This window comes from Macrobrachium rosenbergii, chromosome 5, assembly GCF_040412425.1.
Source record: "Macrobrachium rosenbergii isolate ZJJX-2024 chromosome 5, ASM4041242v1, whole genome shotgun sequence".
Classification (NCBI taxonomy): Eukaryota; Metazoa; Arthropoda; class Malacostraca; order Decapoda; family Palaemonidae; genus Macrobrachium; species Macrobrachium rosenbergii.
Genome location: NC_089745.1, coordinates 54,552,451 through 54,576,278, shown reverse-complemented (window position 1 = coordinate 54,576,278; position 23,828 = coordinate 54,552,451). Strand labels below are relative to the sequence as shown.

General features: G+C 35.8%; 1 protein-coding gene and 1 long non-coding RNA gene across 20 annotated transcripts in view; one reads left to right on the top strand and one right to left on the bottom strand.

Moving 5' to 3' along the window:
* Window positions 1–19,691, top strand: part of LOC136838808 (protein muscleblind-like) — a 496,719-nt gene extending 477,028 nt beyond the window's left edge. For 11 of the 19 annotated variants that reach the window (XM_067104408.1, XM_067104405.1, XM_067104402.1 and 8 more), the window contains 2 exons: window positions 11,988–12,128; window positions 17,442–19,691. In XM_067104408.1, the coding sequence (XP_066960509.1) occupies window positions 11,988–12,128; window positions 17,442–18,347 (1,047 nt within the window). In that variant the 3' untranslated portion in view covers window positions 18,348–19,691. The remainder of the gene's footprint in view (window positions 1–11,987; window positions 12,129–17,441) is intronic. The other 8 variants (XM_067104404.1, XM_067104411.1, XM_067104416.1 and 5 more) reach the window with 1 other exon arrangement.
* The window catches only part of LOC136838810 (uncharacterized), a 95,211-nt gene continuing 75,222 nt past the window's right edge, over window positions 3,840–23,828 (bottom strand). Inside the window, exon 4 of the long non-coding RNA XR_010853115.1 lies at window positions 3,840–5,043. This is a non-coding gene — a long non-coding RNA (uncharacterized lncRNA). The remainder of the gene's footprint in view (window positions 5,044–23,828) is intronic.

Below are 23,828 nucleotides of genomic sequence, written 5' to 3'. Positions count from 1 at the left end.
AGTTCAGCGTGTTGCTTTAATATTTAATTAGGGCATCGCATACCCCCTTCCTTTTTTTAACTTTTCATTATGGCGCTGAATGACCTTTGCTCCATTGCTTTGTCTTGGCTCCTAAATACCATGCAACCACTGTGTTGTAGGATTAAATCCTCTCTGGCATTATGTATTAATATCTGGAGATGACAAGAACTAAATTTGGATGTTAGTCTGTTCATGTCCTTTTTGAAGTCATTACTCTTGCTATATGCGTTTTTGTTAGTTTGTAATGGGTTGGGAAGCAATTGCAGCAACTCTTTACTTCAGCATCACAATAGCCACTTACTACATTCTAGTTGCCTTCGCCTCATTAATCCTTTGCGGAAGAAGGTCACGTCGCCATTTTCTGCAAGCCCAGCTTTAAGCTTGCCAAAAATTTCTAAAAGTTGATCACTGCTTTATCGTGTTTTGAGTTGGTTCACAGGAGGTAAGATCCCCCCCCCCCCCTCCCCTACAACAAATGACATTATGACGCAGATGCCGAAGGCTGGCTGTATATGCTGCTACCTCATTCCTCCTAATACTTCAGCTATTCCTTCTTCAACTAGATATTTCTTGGTGTCCTGAGTCTGCGCTTCTCCATCTTTCTTTATGAACATTTTGTAATTTTGTCTGTTATTCGTGCGATTTGACGTTTCCCTCATGGTTATTTGAATTTCCATATAAGAGTGTCAATAGCTCAACTTGAACACCTGTTATGCGAGAAATATATCCGAACAAAGATGCGTCAAAGTGTAATGGGACAGTTCAAATACTGTACTTCCGGCAAGTAGATTACATTTTCGGTGTTTTTTCTGACAGCAGGATTACACAAAAGTTTGTGTGGATTTATGAGTGATAAGCAATCCGTTACCAGGTGGAAATGATCCACTGAATTGCTGGGAACGACGACTCTTCAATGACGCTGACCATTGGACTCGTGATGGTACAGTGGTCAGCGTCACTGAAAGTCTTCGTTCCGTTCTCCAACCATTTGTAGCTTAATGTTTGTACAGTAAATACAAAAGTGTCACGGTGTATGTGAAAAATTCACATATATATATATATATATATATATATATATATATATATATATATATATATATATATATATATATATATATATATATATATATATATATATATATATATTGTGCATGTGTGTGTGATTACTGGCAACTTAACTTTGACATGTTTGGTGCAAGTTTGAATCTTGCCACAGACTTTTTTTTTTCTCCTTCACTTGGCCCAGAGGCTTTGTATTGACAAGCATATAAAAAAGGTTTGATTAAATTGAGAAGCTAAGAGGTCTTTCTAGCTTTTACTAATACATGAATATCTAATAAAGTGACCTGTAGATTCTACAATACACATTATATATATATATATATATATATATATATATATATATATATATATATATATATATATATATATATATATATATATATATATATATAATATATATACATATATATTTTATATATATATATATATATATATATATATATATATATATATATATATATATATATATACATATATATTTTATATATATATATATATATATATATATATATATTTTTTTTTTTTTTTTTTTTTTACACGAAAGCCTCTCAATATAAAGTACGCTGGGAAGATTTGCAGATTTAGATTCTGAGAAAGCTGAAAGCCTCTCAGTATTAACTGTGCTGGACGTAGAATGGCTGCAGACATTTGGGCCTCTTAGTGGACCTAGGGGATTCAAAGAGGCATCCAGACCTCTGAAATTTTTTAAAACTTTGATTTTCTGAACTGCAAATGTGTTGAATTTTCATTTTGGATTCTTGTTTTTATATAAATTTTCTGGTTTTACTCCTGTCTTACCCTTATATTTTAGAGTGTAATTCCATTGTAAATTTAACGTAGCCTTAAAGAAGGCCATGAGGTAGTGGCTAAAAAAAACACCTTCCCCCCACCCTACACACACACACATCGGACTTAATCAGTTTATAAATGGAATTTTTTTAATGTAGAATATGATACAAAATCATTCCATGCTACGTAATATAGTTTAGGTCATTTGATGACACGTGTTTAGCTAGGGAATAAAAATCTAAATACTTTCTGTAGTAAATTAAACTAATTGGTCCAACAATTAGTTCACTATAGAAATAGGAAATGACGGTAGCCTACCCTCTTTAGACGGCATAATTCACTGAAATAGTAATTTGTTTGCATATGATATGCATAAAAGACCTCCCAATACTTAAGCCTGTGACCAAAGCAATAAAAAATCAGTTTTCACATCCATGTTTTTAAGAGCATTACGCATATGCAGCCGAGTACATTAATGAAGAAGTAGACATAATTACGAATACAGGCAAGAAATTGAAATGCCCTGATTCTGTATTATAAAATGTTAAAAGTGGCAAAAATAATATTTCATGATGGCAACAGGGAAACTTATTTGCACAAATAAAAAACTGCTTGTAATACCATATAGTAATAATTTCAAAGTTATTCCCATTACCTTTAAAAATTTTTGAGATATTATAGCATTTAAGGATGTGCATGTCTCATCCCATATTTAAGTCCGTGACAGTTTTTATATTGGTCAAACTGAAAAATCATTGGAAAAGGGCAATAGAGCACATTAAAGAAAAAAGGACATATGAACATGAGAATAGTGCAATTTTTGTTCATGTTTGTGAAAACAGTCTTGCCATCTATTGGACAGGGCTTAAAAGATCATTTATTCTAATAATTTTCAGGAAATAGAAATTATTGAATCCAATTTTATAAATATGAATGTAGCCAAGGGTGTAAGAACTCATCCAATTGCTCCAGAAGAAATAATTAAATTGTAAAGATTTTAGGGAAGGTAGTTTAACTGGGCCTAACAGCATAGGTGTGAAAAGAACTGCTTTGAAATATAAGATTTGTACATTTCTACCATTATATATCAGTCCTCGATAAAATGTCTCAAAAAAGTAAAGACAAAACTGGTCAGAATTTATACCATTTCATTTTTCCAGTTGGTACTTCTACATATTTGTAACTTTTTCCAGTGATATATAATATATATATACACATACACACATATTTATACATATATATATATATATATATATATATATATATATATATAGAGAGAGAGAGAGAGAGAGAGAGAGAGAGAGAGAGAGAGAGAGAGAGAGAGAGAGAGAGAGAGAGAGAGAGAGAGAGGCATTAATGGATATTTTCATTTACCGGAGAGTGAACCTGTTTAGTAGTGTTAGTGCTGGTGCAATGTTTATGCAGTGCCCTTTTCATGGTCTTAATTAATTATTTAGATTTTCAGTCTTATTTTTACTTCAAGATTTTGATTTTAAAAACTATTAATTTAATTGTGTTGCCGTTATGTTTGGTAAATAGTTAATGATATCTTGAGGTGGCCAGCGAGATGAAACTTTTGTGACATCCCTCAAAAAAGCAAACAAGATTTTAAAGACTAAAACCGTTTTCTAGCTTATTTCTATTTTGCACAAATCAGTATTGTAAATATCTTGATATTTGATATTCTTCCTGATGATATTCTTTTTCTGGTAAGGGTTATCAGTTTTGCCTTCAGTTAAATTGCTCAGAACATCACATGCTCATTACATACATAATCAGAGCGAAACTTGAAGCATAATTTATAAATGAAAAGCAACACTGCAATATTGCTTTTCACTAGGAAAGAATGCTTGAAGTTTTGCTCTGAATATGTATGTAATGGGCAATTGAAATAAAGGCAAAATGGACAATCCTTCAAGCCCAAGGTATCATTCATTAGCTGTACAAGTAAAACCATGGAGTGTACATAGGCTAGGGTTATCAGTTTAATGTTGTCATAACATTGCTTTATAGTATAACTACCTTAAAGAAACTAAATTATTCGTCATCTTCAAAGATGACTAATATAAAAGATCAGTAATGTCATTTATTTAGGATAACCAGTTCTCAACACTCAGATAAAGCAGTCTTTTGTGAAGTAAAGAGTTTTTACCGTATCAGTAATGCTATTATCGGTAATGAATCCAGCTTCATAATATTGGTCGTAGATTTTACTTCTAAGTATTCATATCAAGAATTTTTCTTATTACAAAAATATTGGTAGCTGAGTAAATAAGGCTATGAGTTATCACTGAAGTTGTGCAGACAAGTGCAGTAGCAGATTTATATGATTTAGTATTGTTGACAGGATAGCAATTCAATCAGGACTTACTTTAAAGCTTTCATTGACTGCAAAAGTAAAAGTTGAAAGTAGTTTATAAAACTTGGAATAGTTATACAAGTTAAAGAGCTACACTAACATGATAGAATTTGCAGCGGTACAGTAGCATGCGATACTTACAAGTCTGCCATGTAACAACTTCATGCTCAGTTTGTTAATTTGACCCTCAATTTTTTAGAATCTTTTCACGCTTAAGTAAATTTGTATGCTGCCATATATAGTAATGTTCTCTTGCTTTCCATCTTCAATATTTTGACATCAAGTCATATGACTGAAATAAGAAATAATCGTGGACATTATGAAAAATGTTAAATGACCTGGAACACTGTACTCGCCAACTTTAGTACTGCCAGATCCATTAATCTTAGGCTGGAAGGGTGATATCAGTACTGCCCATCATTAAAGGAAGGGATTCTCAACTTTTCCAATGTCATTTAGCTGACAAACACCCACACAAGCAGAGGAATAGAAACACCTTTATCATTGGTCATACTACATAGAAAAAAATTACCTGCCGATTCATAAAATTAACCAGTTACTTTATTCTAAGAGAAGTTGATGACTGAGCTACCCTCATGTCATTACCAGCTTTCAGGCAGTTCCATGCATTTGCCTTCATTAATACACAAAACACAAGGATATATTTTGTCAAAGGTAACAAGCATTTAGAGAACACCCGAGTAAGAAGTATGAGTAAGTTTCATCCAGAAATCAACACTTCTACTTAATTCATCCTTAAAACTAGCAGAAGACTGCAGTCAGCTCCTCTTGTGCTGGGTCATCTTTTCTTTCTGAAAGGTCAATGGTAAAAGGTGTTTTAATATCTGTCTTTCTTTAAGAAGCAGGTCTTCTAAAAAGCAACCAGAGAAGTGATGTTGCAAGATGTTCGAAAGTATTATAAAATTTTCATTTGTTTTAGGTAACACACCAGGTTCTTCTGTAATGGTCTTAATAATTTGGAACATTTGCCAAATTATTTTAATGAATTGTTTTTGCCCCAAGACCAACTTTGCATTGTTTTCGTCTTTGCACCTGCTTCAACAAGGGTTACAGATTTCCAATGGAATTATTTGTTGACCTGGTTAAAAATGGTAAATATGTTTGAGGTGCCTTAAGAGGCACTGAACTTGTTCTCGTAGCTTTTAATCCAAGTCACAAAGACATATCTCTTTCTTGGTACGGAGCTTACTACGTGAGCATAGCATGTCTGGGAAAAACTATATGACATTAACACATCAGATGCATTTTTGTTTAATATGTATTTTCAACAAAGTATTAAACTGAAAAATGTAGCATGGGTGTTAGTCTCCTTTCTAGTTATCTCAGATTACTGAAAGTAGATGGCCATGAGGTTTCGAGAACATTGTTTCTTATCCAGGATTAAGGACATGATTTACGAGATTTCTGAAGTGATTTATTGTTTAACTTGCTGCCATTTTTGTCAGTACCAGAGGCATTTCCAAGAAAAGCTTTTTGTGGATGTGTCAATCTGTGGAAGTCTTATGTTGGAAGTTTTCTCTGAAACTAAAACTCGATGATAAGCCTTTAGGCCACAAGCACTTGTTATACTTTTATGATCCCTCCCCCGCTAGGCCACAAGCACGTTCTGCTTTTATGATCCCTCACCCTCTCTTGTATGGCTTATTTTTACCAAAACCTGCCAAGCAAAGGAAGTTTCTATTTTGTAACTTTATATTCCTATTACTATTATCGGGGATATTGAGGGATGGGTTGGAATACCAAAAGATGAAAATGAGTATTATCATTTATTTTTGAGGTGTTGTCTTTCTACTTATCCATTTATATAAATCTGTCTTTTTGTTTGCTGTAGTGGTCGTGGCCTTCAGGCATCCTTCCTAACAACTTTTTACAGTTTGATTATCATTTAACATGTCAATTTTTACCCTCTTAGTAAATTTACCTCTAGTTGAGAATCAGCGATTTAATGCAATACAAAGATTAAATGTTAGAGTACCATAAAAAATAAGCTACCTTCCATCTAAATCAGTCAGTTTTGAGATGTAACTTTATATAGACAAAATTGCTTTATCTTTCGACTTTGCCAGGAGGATGCCTCTTACAATGTCTGAGTAAGCAGTTACAAAAATAATGTCGAGAAGTTGGTTTATAAAGTTAGCCATGCTTATTAAATCTAGAAAGTTGAGAGAGTTTGTAGGGTGGGAACTAATTTCAGTTTATTTTTGTAAAGAATAAATTAAAATTATTTGCAAACAAGGGAGCCTTTCATAAAAAAAATTACCCAGTATTTTGTTGGTGACATTTTTCAGGATGAAAAGGATATCTATCATTTAGTGATTGGAGAATATTATGTGAAGGTTTAGCGTAAAGTCCCCCGAACCAGTTTGCAGAGGGACATATGACACCCATCCAGATACTGTAGCTTCTGAAAGCAGTTTCACCAGTGTCTTCCTTGCCTAGGGTCTAGCCTGTGGCCCTAGATACCATACGTCCTTTCACCCAAACTAATGCCAAATTTCAGAAGGAATGCATGTGCTACCTGAAAGTGCTATGTAGGAAACTGACTCATCAAGATGTTAGTCACTCTGTTAGCTGTTAAGAAATATAGAAGTTCTGCCCAAAACTGTTATAAATCAGAAATCAACTATACTTTGCTTACTGTAGCCTGAGGGTTGAAGCTTGATTAGTGCCATTTACAAACAGTGCCAAACTTATCATTCTAATGGGAAATGGGATAAAATAAGAACGGTACTCTGTGACTAAATTGAAAAAAAATTTTCTCAAGGTAAACCATTTGTAGTTAACCTACACAGTTTATAATGGTTATCGTCTTGAATCTTTCTTCATTCATAATAAAAAGAAATGTGGGATATGTATTCCCACATCTCCAATCACCTACCTCGGATTATGAATGGGTATTAAGAAGCCGCATCTGTCTTTAAATAACCTTATCCCCTTTTTCATTATATTCAAGCACTGGAGATTATATACAATATTTCAGACTTTGTAAAATCTCCCAGGTTTCATTTAAAATGTTTTAACTCTTCCCTTTAATTGCAAATTGTTAGATGAAGCATTTTTTTCTCCTGAATGCAAAAAAAAAGCACTGCAATGAGAAAAGTGGCTGCTTGTTAATACATTACATAATTTAATGAACTTGAGTATCAATACAAAAGCCTAAACTATCCTTGTGTGTTATAGCGCTTGTTGAAAAGTAGGCTTACAACAAACTTGAAGGTGTAGCAGCAATAGTTGTTGGCTATGGCCACATCTCAAGCTTCTTGATAAAATAGGCTGAGTATAGTCTTGTGATATGCAACATTGCATTTTTCTGTTGCTAGCCTTGAAAACCAAAGTAACGTGAGTAAAGAGATGTTCCTATTAGTCTTCTACTCCATAGTCATCTTTCCAGGGATCAAAGATGAAGTAAAAGAAGTGCAACCTTTTGTTTGCTGATTGAACAATGGTTAGTGTATAGATGGATTCACCATTGATGAACTTGAAGGATGTGCTTTCATTTGGATAGCAGAAGAAAACTGGGCTTCTGGAATTTAATTTTTTTTTGCCTGCCAAACCAGAAGTATGTGCAGCCTCGGAGTCTCTTTCCCAAGGAGAGTGAGAAGTACGCTTTCTTTGCATGCAATGATAAAGGCCACTACTAAGCATACTTGCACTTTGGAATACAGATTTCTAAGTACAGCAAGTGAAGCTGAACATCACAGCTTTCTTCCCAGAAAGGGACTTAAGCAATATAGGAAACTTGAAGAAATTGCAGAAATGTACAGTTGACCAACGGACTAGTTTATCAGTAAGATCACCCAAGAAGGTTATACATTTTCTATCTGGCGCCAGCTTCAACCAGGAAAGGAAATTTAAAACTTAACTGGAGTAGATGTCATGGTACCACTTGCCTTCAAAAAGTAGATGAGACCACACCTCTAAGACAGACAGCAGAGCTGTGAATGGGAGGATTCCAGATTAATGGAAATAAAACCTGTTTGGCCTTGTACAAGAGATTTTTCCCTCACAGTTGTAGAACATGAATACCACCAAATTAGTGGAACTAGAGGAGCAAAATAAAATAGTCCCAGCAGTGAATGAGGTAAACACCACTCCTCATATAAGAATAGAGCATCATCACGAGAATAGGAGTTCCAAACTTAGTAGCATTAACAAATTATCTATATGCAAGTACAATAAGGGCATTAGGTACATTAACTTAATTCATAGTTGGTTACGAATAAAAAATGTCAGCATACCATGTAACTAGCAAAAGCTATTAAATGATTCAGCTGAAACCATTGGGAATGACTAGTTTACCACACCTGAAATCCAGTACTGCTTGGCAATACTCACAGCAGCCATGGAGATCTCTCTTTGGTGTCATGGGAGTCTTAGAAAAATTAAAGTTACGCCAAATGTTAGTTGAATTAAAAATAAGCTGACACAGGTTAACAAGTAAATAATTTGCCAAAGCAAAAATTATCGTGAAAAACATCACATTAGTACTTGTCTTTAAACCTCTGAATGACAAGCCGCATGGTGAAATGGAGGCTTGTTGGAAAGAATTTATATAGTGTAAATGTTTCCTTTGAAGGGTCTGTCGATGTTGCGCTGGCCACATTCAAATGGAATTTGTATTTATGGACATAATTTGGTAGAACTTAAAAGAATAACATTTATGGAAAAGAATGAAAGCCGAGTGGAAAAAGCATACGCAGGAATTGCTAACGAGTAATAAACTTTACTTTCCGTCACAGATGCAGGAGTAGTTTACGTAATTGACAGTGCTCTGGCCGAGGTGGCTGCTGCAGGCTACCTACCCTACCAGAATGCATAAAGTTTATTTTTTCCAAGGCAGCTAGTTAAATTTCATAAAGCAGAGCACATACAAATTAATGAAATCCTATGGAGGGTTCAACAGTATTTTTATGGAACATTGATACATTTTAATCAATCATATAATGAACTTTCGGTTTCTATTTCTCATGTCAGTATCAGGATTTTGCTTATGAATGGACCAGTAGCAATAGCATTCTTACCGAAACTCCAGTGGGCGGACTTCAGGTATATACAGCAGCCCACAGGGAAGTGAGCCATAGGATACAAAATCTGTATCCGTAACAATTAAGCCTAGAGGGGCCCACCTGTATTCCAAAAATAAACTGAAAGGTAAACACTAGAGGTAAGGTGAATCTCAGCCTTGATGACATTCGCAAACATAAACTGTGGACGTAGTATTTGTGACAAACCAACTGTATTAAGAGAGCCCCAAATGCCACAACAGTGGGCCTTGGAAGATTGTTATTATTGTGTCCCAGACAATGGTTGCTTGGAAGTAAAGCAAAGGAAGAGAAAGTGAACAATAGGAGAATATTGATACCTTCCTACAAATGAGAAGAGCAGGATAATGAGACTTTGGACAGCAAACAAAAAGCAGAGAACAAGTCACCTTGAATCAGTAGTTGTTAGCATACCTGTGGAAGGCAGCCAGAGCAGTAACTTATAAAGTCTGTGTGCGTCATTGAGTTCTCTGAGATGTACCATAGGCTTTTAACTGTAAGCTGGATCTGGTGCATTGATTGATATATGTATTTGTTTCCAGTGAGCCTAACCCAAAAATTCCACAAATAAGTCGAGTTTTGTTGTTTAGCAGAATGATTAGGGCAAAAATACAATCCTCCATTTTGTGGTTATTCTCAAAATGTTTGTGTAATTCCCACTTGCTGTAGGTCCAATATCAGTGATAAAAAAGGTATATATATATATTTTTTTTCATTCCGTTGCTCATTTATGATTTCATTTTGTCACAAGGTGTTTGTTTTACTATGTCCATTGTGAATGCATATTTCATGCATTCTATCGCCAATGGCGATTCTTTGTATCACAATAGCAATAAATGTGATACAGTCTGTTTTTAATCTTGAACATTTGAAATTGGAGATGTTTTACCTGTGTAAGCAAACTATGCTGCAGATACTGATTAACATGTTGTGCAGTACCCATTTTAAGTGAATGCAAGACTTCATAAATGGTTTACCTAAAGAAACGGCATCAGTTTCAAGCAATACTCAGTTTTTAAGAAAATTTAGTAGAGATCTAGGCATATGACAATAAGATCATTCCAGTTTAAAAATAGATAATACTGTGCTGGTGAAATAACCTTATTTACCAAATCAAGCATTCACTTAGTTTGAAGACAGTGCATTGCCATCTGTATATTTACAATGACCACATGCATTTACTTTTGTACTAATTACATTGACTGATTGTATTAAAACCAGTTGATTGAATTTTATGGGAAATTTGACTATGTGGACTGACCAATGTTTTCCTGATTACGTTAAGAAATTCAAAGAAATTTTAAAGAAAAGCTAAAGTTTTAAGTCACTAATAAATGAAGCGAGGTCGTCAGACTTTTCAGTTTCATTTCACACTAAGAAGAACCAGACATTTTATGTTTACTACAGAAATTATGTAATATATTTTTTTGAAGTGATGAGTTTTGGTTTATTTATTTTCAAAATACAGTCTCAAACAAAAATCATACTAAACTTTAGATCACTGATCTCCTTATGTTTAGGTTAAGTGTAAATGTATTCACATTTGTACACTTTCATATGTATTGCATTGTATCAACCTGATAATTTTTCTTACAAATAAGTGTAAGCAAGTTCCATTGCCTTCCTAACCTATGAAAAATGGTGAGCAAAATGTTAATTTTATTTGATAAGAAAACTGGAAGACGGTAAGTAATTGAGGAGGACTCCTATCGCTAGTTGCCGTGACGTTGCTGGTCATGAAAGCTTTTACTTTTTTTGTTTCAATACTGTTGTTATTGGCTACTGTATTCTTTTGGTGGCTAAACTTGACTGCCTCTTGCCTTTCCAGTTTCCTTATTTAATTGACCAGCAGCGGCCCTGGCATGTGCCTGGTTTCATCACCACTAGCAAGAGCATTAGCATCAGAGGGAATATAAATGAATTTGGTTACCATTATAACAATTTTTTTTATGCCACTGCCAGATACCTACATGCGAGATTTGTTTGTTGAACATTTCATGTAATGAATTCTGCATCTTGCTGGTGTTGGTGAGGCCCCTAATGCGTCTCTTCCAGGACGCAGCTGCATGCAGCCTGGGCCCAACCACTGTCCTGTGACGTGCGTGCCCACACTTTATGACCTGCACTGGCTGGCACCCGTCTGCACATATGCCACGCCCACCAACCTATTCAACCATAATATGATTTCCACCTTAGCCCTAACCTGCGCCTACTCCCATCCAGATAATTTTTCCTTTCTTCTTAATCACTGTTCTCCCTTTAACATAACCTCATAGCCTCTTACTCCAACTTTTCCTTCACTCGGTTTTCCTTTTTCTTGTGGTTCTATCCATTCTCTCTATATTAGACTGTAATTTTTCTTATTTCTTACTGTTAATCCTTTTACTCAGTACTTACCTTTTATCATGATTATTTTCTCCCCAAGTAGCAGGTGAGGTGGGTGTGGTGGTGTACAAGGCTAAGGGGAAGTTGTGGGTGGGTGTGTTGTTGGGCGTGGTATGTGTGAAGGGGTCACAGACTGCATGAGAGGGGACCGCCCTATTTCCCCAGGACGGGCGCCGCCTTTATACAACTCTATATTAGCCATTTTGTTAACGCGTGCCTCTTCTTTCTTTTATTTCTCGTGCTGTTGGTCCGCGTGTGTTGGGTGCTGTATGCTGGCCTGCTTGGCTTGCCCCGCCTGCTACTAATAGCCTGGTGCTGCTGTCGCGGCCGCGGCCGCCGCTGTGCCCTTGGCACCGCCTCCACCGCTGCCCGCCGCAGCCGCAGCCGCAGCTGCTGCCGCCGAACTGGGCAAGAAGCGCGGCCGCGACCCCAGTGACGAGCTCCTCATGGTACCGAGCCACCTAAGCATGTTGGCTGGCCGGGGCCGGGCACGCACTCTATATCTCTCTCTTTCTCTCTCTCTGTCTGTTCTAGCTATCTCTGTCCACCTCACTCAGTCAGTTATTCTATACAGACTACTTAATGGATATACAGTATAAACAAGACATATTTCAAGTGGTCCATTCCAAATTGCTATCACAAATAGTACTGTACTGAATCTCTCGCAAACATAAATGTCCATGACTCAGCAGATTAAAATGTTTTAACATACAAATGTGTCCGTGTCACTGTGAATTTAATTTCTGCTTAGCTTGCAATATAAACATTTTGCTAAGATAAATATATTAGTCATTTATTTTTTATATCGTTTAGATCCCTATATCCTGTTTTTGTCCTCAGGAAATTTACTCTTTCAGAAATGATAGCTGTAGCAGCAACTACTTATTCTGTTTTTCAGTTCCCCAATTGAAAAAATATTTTTAACAACATTTCACATACATATTAACTGTATTGTTATACATGATGTATATCTTATCACCACAAGGAATTTGACTGCATTATACAATCGGGTGCTTCTTCTGTAACTGCTTGACTTGAAAGTTTTATTATATAATTCAGGATTATTATTATTATTGAACTGGTCGCCATGTTTTAGTAATTCCCTTGTAAATATCACTAATTTTACCGAGAGGTCTACAATTTATTTCTGTTATTCATAATATTGATGGATTGATTGTGAAACAATTCATACCTATAGTAACACAATTATTTCCTGGAAAATGTTAATGCTTCTTCAAGACTGTAACATCTACTTTCTCCAAAAGCTCTCGAGTTTGTTAATACAAGCACATAAAAGTACTCTGTTTATGGAAATACTAGGTTAAATTCTATTCTATATATATATATATATATATATATATATATATATATATATATATATATATATATATATATATATATATATATATATATATTATATATATATTTATAATTTGTCAAATGACAAGTTAAACATTTCTCCATATTTTGAACCTTCATAGTAAATGACAGTATTTTAATGGTGTCAAGTTTTCAGCCCAGCTCTCTCTAAGTCTTCAATGCCAATTATTTACAGTACTAAGTATCTGAAAAATCCTGCTAGTATATATCACTGTTAATGTAAACTATACAGATAGTCGTAAGCATAAAGAATTCCTGCCTTTACAACAGCTTTTCGGTCCTCTCACATTGTATTTCATTTCATTGTTAACTGTTTTCCATGTCTGCACGTATTTACACAGCTCGAGAACTGTACATGTACAAACAATGTACACTGTACTTGTCACTCATTTTCTATCTTATGTATATATTTACTCCAATACAACCCTTCTACCTACCTATGGCCCGGTCTACGTGTGAAAGCTCTTTCAGAAAGTTCCTTTTGGAAAATACTTTCATTAGTTCACAGTCAGTAGAGAGCTAATGGTTAATCATACTGCAACAAATCTGATACTGCTATGTAAACAACAAACGCAAATGTTTCATATTCTCAGTTTGGAAACTTTATCTACTCGTTTAGACACTCCTCCTAGGGCTATAATTGAAGTGTAGTAAAAAGTCACAGCTGATTTTATCTATTAGGATACTAATTTATGAGGATTTTGAAACATTTTTTGTTTACTTGCTAATGTCATTTTTGTCAGTAGCAGAGTCCTTCTAAAGAAAAGCTTTACAGCTGTGTCAGCCTATGAAAGTGTTTTGTACAAAGTTTTCTTTCTGAAGTAAAAACTCATGGGTAAGCCCTCAGGCCAGAAGCACTAGTTCTGTTCTTATGCTCTCCCGCTTGGATGGCTTAGTTGTTACCAAGAACTGCCAAGCAAGGAAAACTTGCTGTTTGTGACTTCACTATTCCTATTAATATTATCGAAGGCATTATTGAGAGATGGGTTGGAGTACCAAAAGATAAAGTGAATATTGTCACGTACTATTTTTTCACTAGTTACTGGTTTTACTTTTAAGTGTTTGTCAGTCTACCTATCCATTTATATTAATCTATCTTTTTGTTAATTAACTGTAGTATTCAGTGCCTTAAGGCATCTTTCCTAACAGCTTTTTACAATTTGATTACAGAACACGTGTACAGTAATTACAGTATTTTAGGAATTAAACATTTACCTTCCCAAGATTATATTCCCAATTTGTATAAAAAGGGAGAACTCATATTTACATGTGTTTCCACAGCTCTTAATAACAGAAATAAGCAAAATTTTTTATCTTTTATAATTGCCTAGAGAGAAATTGATTTTTGTAGGTCTAGTTATGCTGTTCATGCTCAGTATTGTAGTTATATTTAAATTCATGTTTAATTGTAAGCATAAGTCCTTACTTTTTACAGTGACAACAGACACATTTCATTCTATAGCACTATTCTTAATTACTGTGCATCCCTGGAAATTTGAGCATAAGACCTACAACTTAGGAATTGTCTGTCTCAATGATATTGCTCGACATTAAATAACTTAAGTATCTACACTCACAGTGGAACAAAAGAACATATAAAGACTGACATTACTTCTGTATATGCATTCTTTGGGGATCTTACCATTTTCAAGAGTAAATTCCAATTTAAATTTTCCTCACTACACTGGTGGTCAATTTCAGTTGTCCTGTATTAGATCTATATTCAGCTTGATACATACACATAATTGTGCAATAATGACGTCACTGTTAACACATTTTTCACAGCATTGCTTTAGATACTGTAATTAAAACAGTAAATATCCCCTGCCACCCATGTTTAGGCAAAATTTATCTAAACTTTCTTTTGATTTGCTTCTGCTTTGAACTATTCAAATGGTTACTGTCATTGAGTGAGTCCTTCCAGTCATAATACCAGTTTCATTGAAAACACCCTGTTCTATTGTTACAATCCCAAAATCATAGTGGAGATTCTGTTCACCTCCTCTGTGATTCTTATTTTCTCTCTTTTGGGAAGCCCACTGTCGTGCCCTGCCCCGATCTGGCTATAGTCATCATTTCTCTGTAGTTGCTGCCGTTTTGCAAGATCAGAGCCCGTTGCAAATTTGTTTCGATGCAACTCAGTCAACAGTCAATTCCATTAAAGTTAAAAAAAAAAGAAAAATTCTGCCCTCCAATTTAAGCAAATTTGCATTGAAGACTTATTACTGTTACTATTACTACTACTACTATTACTACTACTACTTTACTACTGCCACTACTAATAATCCTAATACACCAACACTAGTATTGTTGCTAATACTGCCACAAATGTCAATATTAATACTATTACTGCTATTGCTACTACTACCATTGTAGTCATCCTCCTTTATCATTTGCCACCCTCAGAAAAGAAAGAAAAAAAAAAAGACTACTGACCTGTCATTCTTGCATGTGTTGCATCAAACTTTAATGCCTTTGAATGCAAATTTACACAAAACTTGAGGCACATTAATTGGCTATTATTCTGCCCTATTAGAAATACAGTATTATACTACTCTGTGCTATTGGCTAGCCATATGGGCAGTAATGATGTTCATTGTGTTGAGAATGTTAATAGTGCTTTCCCTGGAGGCTTCTAGCTCTCTAGACCTTATCACTCTTAGTTTCAGATCCATTATTGCTTATGCTGTAGGCCAATATTGTAGCCCTGCAAGCTATTATCCTCACCAATAGCATATGCATTTCCTTTTATGTTCATTATTTTGTTATTCATATTTTGTTAATGCACCTCCACTGCTCATATAATTCCATTTTATTTATATACATATATGCATTACATATATTATATATGTATTGCATGTATTTGTATATTACCCTTGCTCATTTCCTGATGTGCTGCTGTTCAAAGTATATATTATAGATAAGTTTTATACATTATTTAAGTTTTCCCCTTAAAATATCTTTTGCCTCCCTTCTCAATGGAGTTGAACATTTTCTTTATCTGTCAGTTATCCACCACTCGTCATGTCTAGATTGCAGGGAAGACCTCCAAGTCCCCAAGACCAACTATTGCAAGAAATATGACATTGATCTTGCAAAGTGGCTCTTTTGTCTTTCTCTTTTTTTCATCATGAAACTCATAAAAATATGCCTGTTGCATCTTCTTTTACCACCAATCTCATGGGAGCTACTTTAGTACGCTTGAAAATAAAAATAAGAATTTTAGCATGTGGACCTGGTGGTTTAAGGAGGCACTGGTTTATTATATTTAACTTGTTACCTGTACCTGTTCTCAGATTTTGTATCTGAGGTAATATTACATAATAGGATATAGCATATATTTCATAGATACTTGTGAATGGAACCTGCTGTAATATTTACAGCAGTAGTTTCCTGTTAGTACTGAGAACAGGACTTTTGCCCTGCTGCTGATGTGCATTACCTTCAAGTTCCAGTGAATTTTAGATTTTTTGGTAAATGTATTTTATACACCAGTTATATATAATCAAGTTGTATATTGCTAATATTGTTTAACAGACCTTTACCAGGAAAAAGTTTAATTACTTTGTTATAATTAGTCATAGTTATTTTAATTACTTTGTTATAATTAGTCATTGTTATTTATAATATTTAGTAAGTTATTTAAAAATCAAATGAGTATTTTCATAATTTGGCCCATCACCACTTGTCTCGTTTTTTTCTTTTTTATCATAGCTTTGTATTTGAACTTTTAACACTTGGTAATTCATCTTAACTGGAAATGGATGGTCATCAGCTGCAAGGCATTTGAAAAACTGTGCTAATGGAATGTTTAGCAGGTTCAGTGGCACAGTGTTTCAATATATAGTTTATGTTAAGTGTTTTATTTAATTTTCTAATAAACTGTATGGTGGCCATTAAAATATATTATACAATATTGCTATATGGATCTATTTTATGTACCATGTAACTTTAGGGACAGGATAGTTGTTTAAAAATTTATACGTAATTTGGTATAATAAGTTTTGATCTGTATAATACTTATAAATTTATTTTAGTCTAATTAAAGACAGTTTTAGCAAATCTTTTGTTGTGGGCTAACACATAAACTACTGTTATAACATTTCAGAAGCATTGCATCTTTAAAATGTTTTGCACTTATCTATATTTCATGTATAAGTTAACACTACACAATGTACTGAAATTAAGAGGATGAATAAATTATCTTACAGTGTTATGAACAGTAATTTTAAGTCCATGACATGTTGGGTTTTCATTATCATAAGTATAATTGCTGCATTTTGAGAAGCAGATTATTAGAACTGAAATGTAAGAGTTTATTGGGTTACTCTATCTTCATGAAATGATAAATTCTGCCATTCTTAGGGTGTCTCATCTTCCAGGCTATCCCCGGGATAGTACCCTACAAACGTCCAGCTGGAGACAAGTCCGGAGTACCTGTGTATCAACCAACGGGGAATGCAGCGTATCAACAAGCTCTGATGCAGCAGCTGGGCACCCAGAGCTTTGTGCCAGTGTCATGTGAGTATGGCGGGAGTGTGCCCCTGGCGGGGGTGGGGGGCCAGGCCGACAGCCAAGACACCACCGCCGCTAACAACCACGCTGCCGCTTCCTCCGCGCAACCTGTTACAACATCCTCTTCCTCATCCACCACTACCACAACTAACTCCCCAACCACTGTCAAAGCCATATGTTCCACACCTGTTACAGCTTCCTCTTCCTCATCCTTATCCTTATCAGGGACAGGAGGGGATACAGCTTCTGTGTCACCAGTACCTTTGCCTTCTCAACCTGCTGTTAATGTGTTTTCTTACACAGGCTATGCACTTAGTAAAGGCCTTCGTCCACAGTTCAAACCCCAAGCCACTACAGCCCCAGCCGTTATTGGTCCCACAGCACTATCCACTTCTGGGTTTGCCCACCCAATCCTCCCTCCAGGGCATTTATCAAATATTAATTATGGTGTAGGTGCACCTTTGCACAGCATTGGTGTTTCACCCTATGTCACCAGTAATCAGCATTTAATGCCTCATGGGATGACTGGAACTATAGGGTTACCTCATGGTATTAGTGGCATGACTGCAGGAATGACCCCAACAGTTGGAAGTGTTGCAGCAGCAAGTTTAGGTGGCATAGGTAGCGGTGTACCCGTAGTAAGTCCCTCTTTATTAGTACCCCAAATTCCTTCATCCCTGTACCTTCCTCAATACACCGCTTTGTCCAGTAACACCCAGTACTCGCTGGCTCAGGGGGGCGAGCAGCCATACAAGAAGCTGAAAACTTCATAAAGTGTGTGCATGAGTACCGGCTGACGAGCAAGTCTCCTGCCTCTGTATGTCTACTTCCTTACGCTCCTCTCGCTCAGTGCCAGTGAGCGAGCAAGACAACAACGACCAGCATCTAGTGGACTCTAGTCATGCCACTACTAACATCTATTAGTGCTCTTGAGCACAGCGTAACTTTACTAACTGGCCTTTTAAGTTTGATTTTAGATAATTGACGTAGCACATGTATTTGTCATTGTAGTTTTCTTGTTATTGTACCTGTTTTTAGAAGTTTTAGTCATTAATGATTTTAGCTTTTATGAAGTATATATGACATAATAGTTGTCAGTTTTAACAAGACTCCAAGTCTTTTTGCTTTAAATGACACTGCAGAGCAGACTTGCTGCATGTCCGCTGGTAACCGGGGGATGACGCCTGCATGGTGCCCAGCTCTACACGGTGTTTGTGATATGTGATGCACGGAGACCGCACTGCACCATTCCAGCCCTCCTCCTGCCTGCCCCCTCAGAAATCCAACTTCCAGACCCTTTTGCAATTGTTCTTTTAATCATGTACACTACTCCTGCTGCTGCTGCCTGGGTCACATGGTAAATGGTGGTGGTCAAAGCAGCAGTATGATGGCAGCAGCAGCAATAGTGGAATTAGATACCGGTCTTTTAGATTAATGAGGGGGGAGGCAGGGCTTGTGCTACATTTTTTAATATTTTAGTTGTAATAATATTTTATAGTTCCTTACATATGCTGTAGCCACACCACGTCCATGCTGTGCCCAATGCCACTCCCACCACCACACAATCTGTGATAGTCTCGCTTAGCCAAGGTTATTGCAAATAAATCTGCATGTGCTAAGATATGGTAGCGAAGTGGGCAGGGTCAAAGTGTTGCGAGGGCGTAGGTGGGGTTGGTTTGGTGTAGCCAAGTGCCATAAAGCGGTGCCGTCTCCGTGTACTCCTGCAGCATTCCCAGTACTATTGTAGCACTACTGTACCATGCTCACGTCCCAACTTGATGTGATGGTAACTTAGGTATGGGTTATGTTGATGTACCTTTGTAATGCTTCCTCTCTGTAGCCAGGGGCACTCAGGCCCCGCTCGGGCTTATTCAGTACACATTCATCGCTCTGTCAGGCATCAGTTTTTGTTGGACTGCTCTCATCTTTTTTGTCTGTTATGTAATCCTATGATTCTGTTAATTATTATATTTGCTAGCTTTTAGTGCTTTTCAACATTGGTCTGGGTATCAAGTATATGTACAATTTGCCTGTGTATTTAAGTCCTTTTACTGATACAAAATATTGGCCTATGTATAAGAAATATTTTTAAAATAATAAGTCTGTAGAATGCATGATATTGTGTTTGATTTCTGCTTGACTCTCTTACTGTCACTGCTCCTTTACCCGGCATGACACTAAAGTCTTGATGATCAGGTTAGTGCGTAGCACATGGCCCTCCTTTGCTAACAATGCCTTGAGTCTCTCGCTTCCAGCCACTGCCCGGTGATTGGTTCACAAAGGAGCAGCTTGGTCACCAGTGGCTGCTCTGGCCTACTGTTATAGAACTTTCCTGTGAACCTCTGCTCATATTAGATACCATTACTCAATACACTTGAAAAGCAGATATTTAATGCTTAATTTTAGTGGCTTTGAATACACTACTGACATATTCAAAGGTTGAGCACAGTACATTATTTAAATAAATTACATTCTTGTTTAAAATGCCCCTCTGAAGCAGAGTACATCATAGTTTTCCAAGAACACATTACAAAAAAAGATCTACTTGTTTACTTGACACTAATTACAAGTTATGGTATCATAATTAATATATAGGTTCACAGAATTGTATATAACTTAGGACAGAGGAGGCAGGATTTGGTAAGTTTATAGACCTCTTGGGGAAGGATAATTTTGCACTATTATTTACTGTATATGATACAAGTATAACACTAGTTAGACTTGAGTTACATGCACTTTTAGAGTTACTTTCACATTCATATATGTACAATTTATATGTACAGGATATTGGGAGATACAATATGTACCCATGTTATTGTTTAAAATCAATTACAGCAAAAATTTCAAAATTTTCTTTGATACTGAATTTAAGTTTCATGTATCATTTTCAAGTGTCTAATGTTGTTTCTCTTCATGTGGTCATGATTGCTAAAACTCAGGTGTTTGGAAAAATAACTGAAGGATTTAAGGAAAATTACTGGCAGTAATGCAGTAAATTAAATGAATCTAGACTAATAGCTTGGTATTAACATCAGATAGTTAGTTAGTTTTAAATGATTTGTTTAACCAGACCTGTTTAACATCAGATAAAAGGAGACACTACATTGCATTAATATTTCATAGCTTCATCTGCAGTACTGTATCAATCATATGTCATCCAAGGTTTTGACTTTAAAACATACTACTAGTTTTCCTTATTTTTGTTATACATATATCTTTTTAAATGCCAGTATCTTGGTTTGCCTCTTCATTACATAAAGTACCTTAAAAGTTTTATTTAACAGCCCTGTGTTCATTAGCTGTGTACAGTGCATTAATATTACCTTTTTAATTTTGCCAAATATACTTTTGTCTCTACAGTACAAAGACTGGCACCATTATATAATTAGAGGGTTAAAATACAGTTTACAGCACTTGTCTAATTAAGATTTAATATTTCATGCTCAAACTCCAGTTACTTCCACAAAAATTAGACAACCTGCAAGCCATCTCTGCCCTCTTAATATTCACTCAACCACATTTCCACTGACCTAATGGGGATGTGTCCTTCCCATCAAACAGTCTTGTGACACTACCCAAACCCCCATTTCCTACATTTTTTCTTTAAGCGTAGATGAGGCAAGGGCTACCTCTCCCATGACCTCATAGGACACTCATTTCAATAGGGTCTAAAGAAATTCCTTCACATATTCTTCCTAAAAATTACTCAATAAATTGCTTTCATAGATTTGGCTATTTATAACATAACCAAATAGTATTTCTGCAATTTCTAAAACCTCAGTTACTTTCACAGATTTGACTGTCATAACACATACCCACACTTTTCCTACACATTACAAAATTGCTTTCACAGATTTGGTTATTTATAACACCTATACCTTGATAGTATTTATAAAAATTAGATGACACTGCTTTCACAGATTTAGGTATTTACACGTACGCCCCTCTCAGTACTAATAAAACTGAAAGAATTACATGGACTGAAACAACTACGACTCGGGTGCATATCTCTCTCTCTCTCTCTCTCTCTCTCTCTCTCTCTCTCTCTCTCTCTCTCTCTCTCTCTCTCTCTCTCTCTCTCTCTCTCTCTCTCTCTCTCTCAAATAAAATAATCATCTCAAGTACTACAAAATATTTAGCTTATGTGTGTCTGTAAATTTAATTTTAAAAGAATTAATATTTTAGGAAGGCCCCGTGATTTTAGAGGTAGAAATATTTGACCATCAGACAGGGGAGAAAGATTTGTCAATTTTATACACATCTGTAAAAATTGCCAAGTGTAGAGGTGTTACTGGTTGGGGCTATAGTAGTGATCTGCTTGTAGTAGTTTGTTACAAGTACTGTATTTATACTTTAAAGTTGCAGTGCATCATTCCGCATGCAGATTTACATTGCTGGGTATCATAGTTGTCAGTTGATGATAATAGCGGTTATCAAAAGAGGAACTATGAAAATGACTCCCCAAGAGGCTATAAACTTTATCCTAGGCATGGGCGTGAGCTAAGCGGCTGACCTGATGTGACCCAAGTCTAGACAATACCGTAAAGCCTCTGAGCAGTGACTGGGCAAAGCAGTTGCAACCTGCTAGATGGGGCTCTGGGTTGCCTGGTGATGGTTTGCCACCCTTGGAGATTCTTTTTTTTTTAGTGATATAAAAAAAATTTTTGGATTAATTTTCAATCACTTATACATTTATATAGAATGCAGTTTGCATTGCATTTTGAAAATACTATTTATGCCTATCAAAGTTAATGACAAACAATCCTGATTTCCCATCCAATTGCTGACAAGTGTAAAAAGGAAAGTGGAAATGTGAGGCAAACTGCTTGTTTAAATAAAATAAAAAGTTCTCCAGTGGGGGTACCTTCGGGCCCTTCATGAGCAGCGTTGGGCAGGGCACAAATCCTACCACCACACCGCATCAGGAACAAACCTCAAATAGTGCTGTAGATGGTATTACTGTATTTTTTTATAATAGCTAGTTCATATTAGAATGGTATTTTTATATGACAGCCTTTACTTACAATGTAAGGTATACTTTTTCCACGCATAGTGAAATGCTTTTACAATACAGGCAGTACAAAATAACCCCAAACCATCATTGTCTATAGTAGCTGTTTGTGATTTTCCACAGCAAAATAAGTTAACCTGCATGAAATGAGTGCTAAACATATCCATGATGTAAGAGTGAAAATTCTGATTACGTACAGTGTTATGATGCACTGAAATTACACCATAATGCTTTTCAATGAATGCCAATCGTATTATTTTATGCATGAGTCATATTTCATTTGTGCAACTGTCAGTGAGCTTATCAACTTAATCACTGTTCTATGGATTTTGTTACACATTAAAAAGGTGAAAAGACAAGCTATACTTGTCTTTAAAACTAATTACAGAAACACTAATTACATAAAAAATAGAATGATCCTGGGGTCTTTCAAGATTTTCTGACTGTTTACAGTTCATTAAGCTTGAACAAAATATGTGAAGTGCGTGATATGATCAGATTTTTGCACTTATAAAAAATATCTAACTGCATCTATTTCAATACAACTTCAATAGTAGATTTGGTTGTTCCTGATAGCGAGTGTATTTAGTTGGCCGGACGTGGCGCTAGCGTGGCTCTGATTGTGTGAAGACTGTGATATCTAACTGCACGCACATCACACCTTACGCTATCTGTTGCCACTCTACGACTCTGCCACAACGAGCACGAGGGAAGAGTGTGTAATGAGTTGTGTAGTCTCATGTGCCCTTAGGTCATTAAGATTTAATAATTTTCTGGGATATTTTCATCATTAGTACTTAACATTTAATGCTATATGTACTACCTACTATACTTACTACTTACTGCTGTACAAAGAGAATGCCTTCCATAACCAGTTGTAATTTATCTCCATTTTCTGACCCTTCACAAGTGTTATGATTTTTTGTTGCAGTATTGCTTACCTAGTAGATTTTAAGCATAATAAAGCCATGCTCTGGGTTAGAGTGACTATAGCCAGGTTTAAATTATAAAGGGATAGAAATGATTTGAGTACAGCCTTTTAAAGCCTTTTGTCACATAGCTTAATGTAAATATTCATTGATATTGCTTCTAAAGCACTAATGCAAATTGGGTCCAGCAGTGGAAATAGCTCGCAAGTGGACGTAGATGGGTGACAGCAGCAGTGGTTGTGGTGTCCTGTGCTCACCTTTCTACCACAGTCACTACTATTCACTAAAATTAAAGCATTTCTTACTTTGTAAAT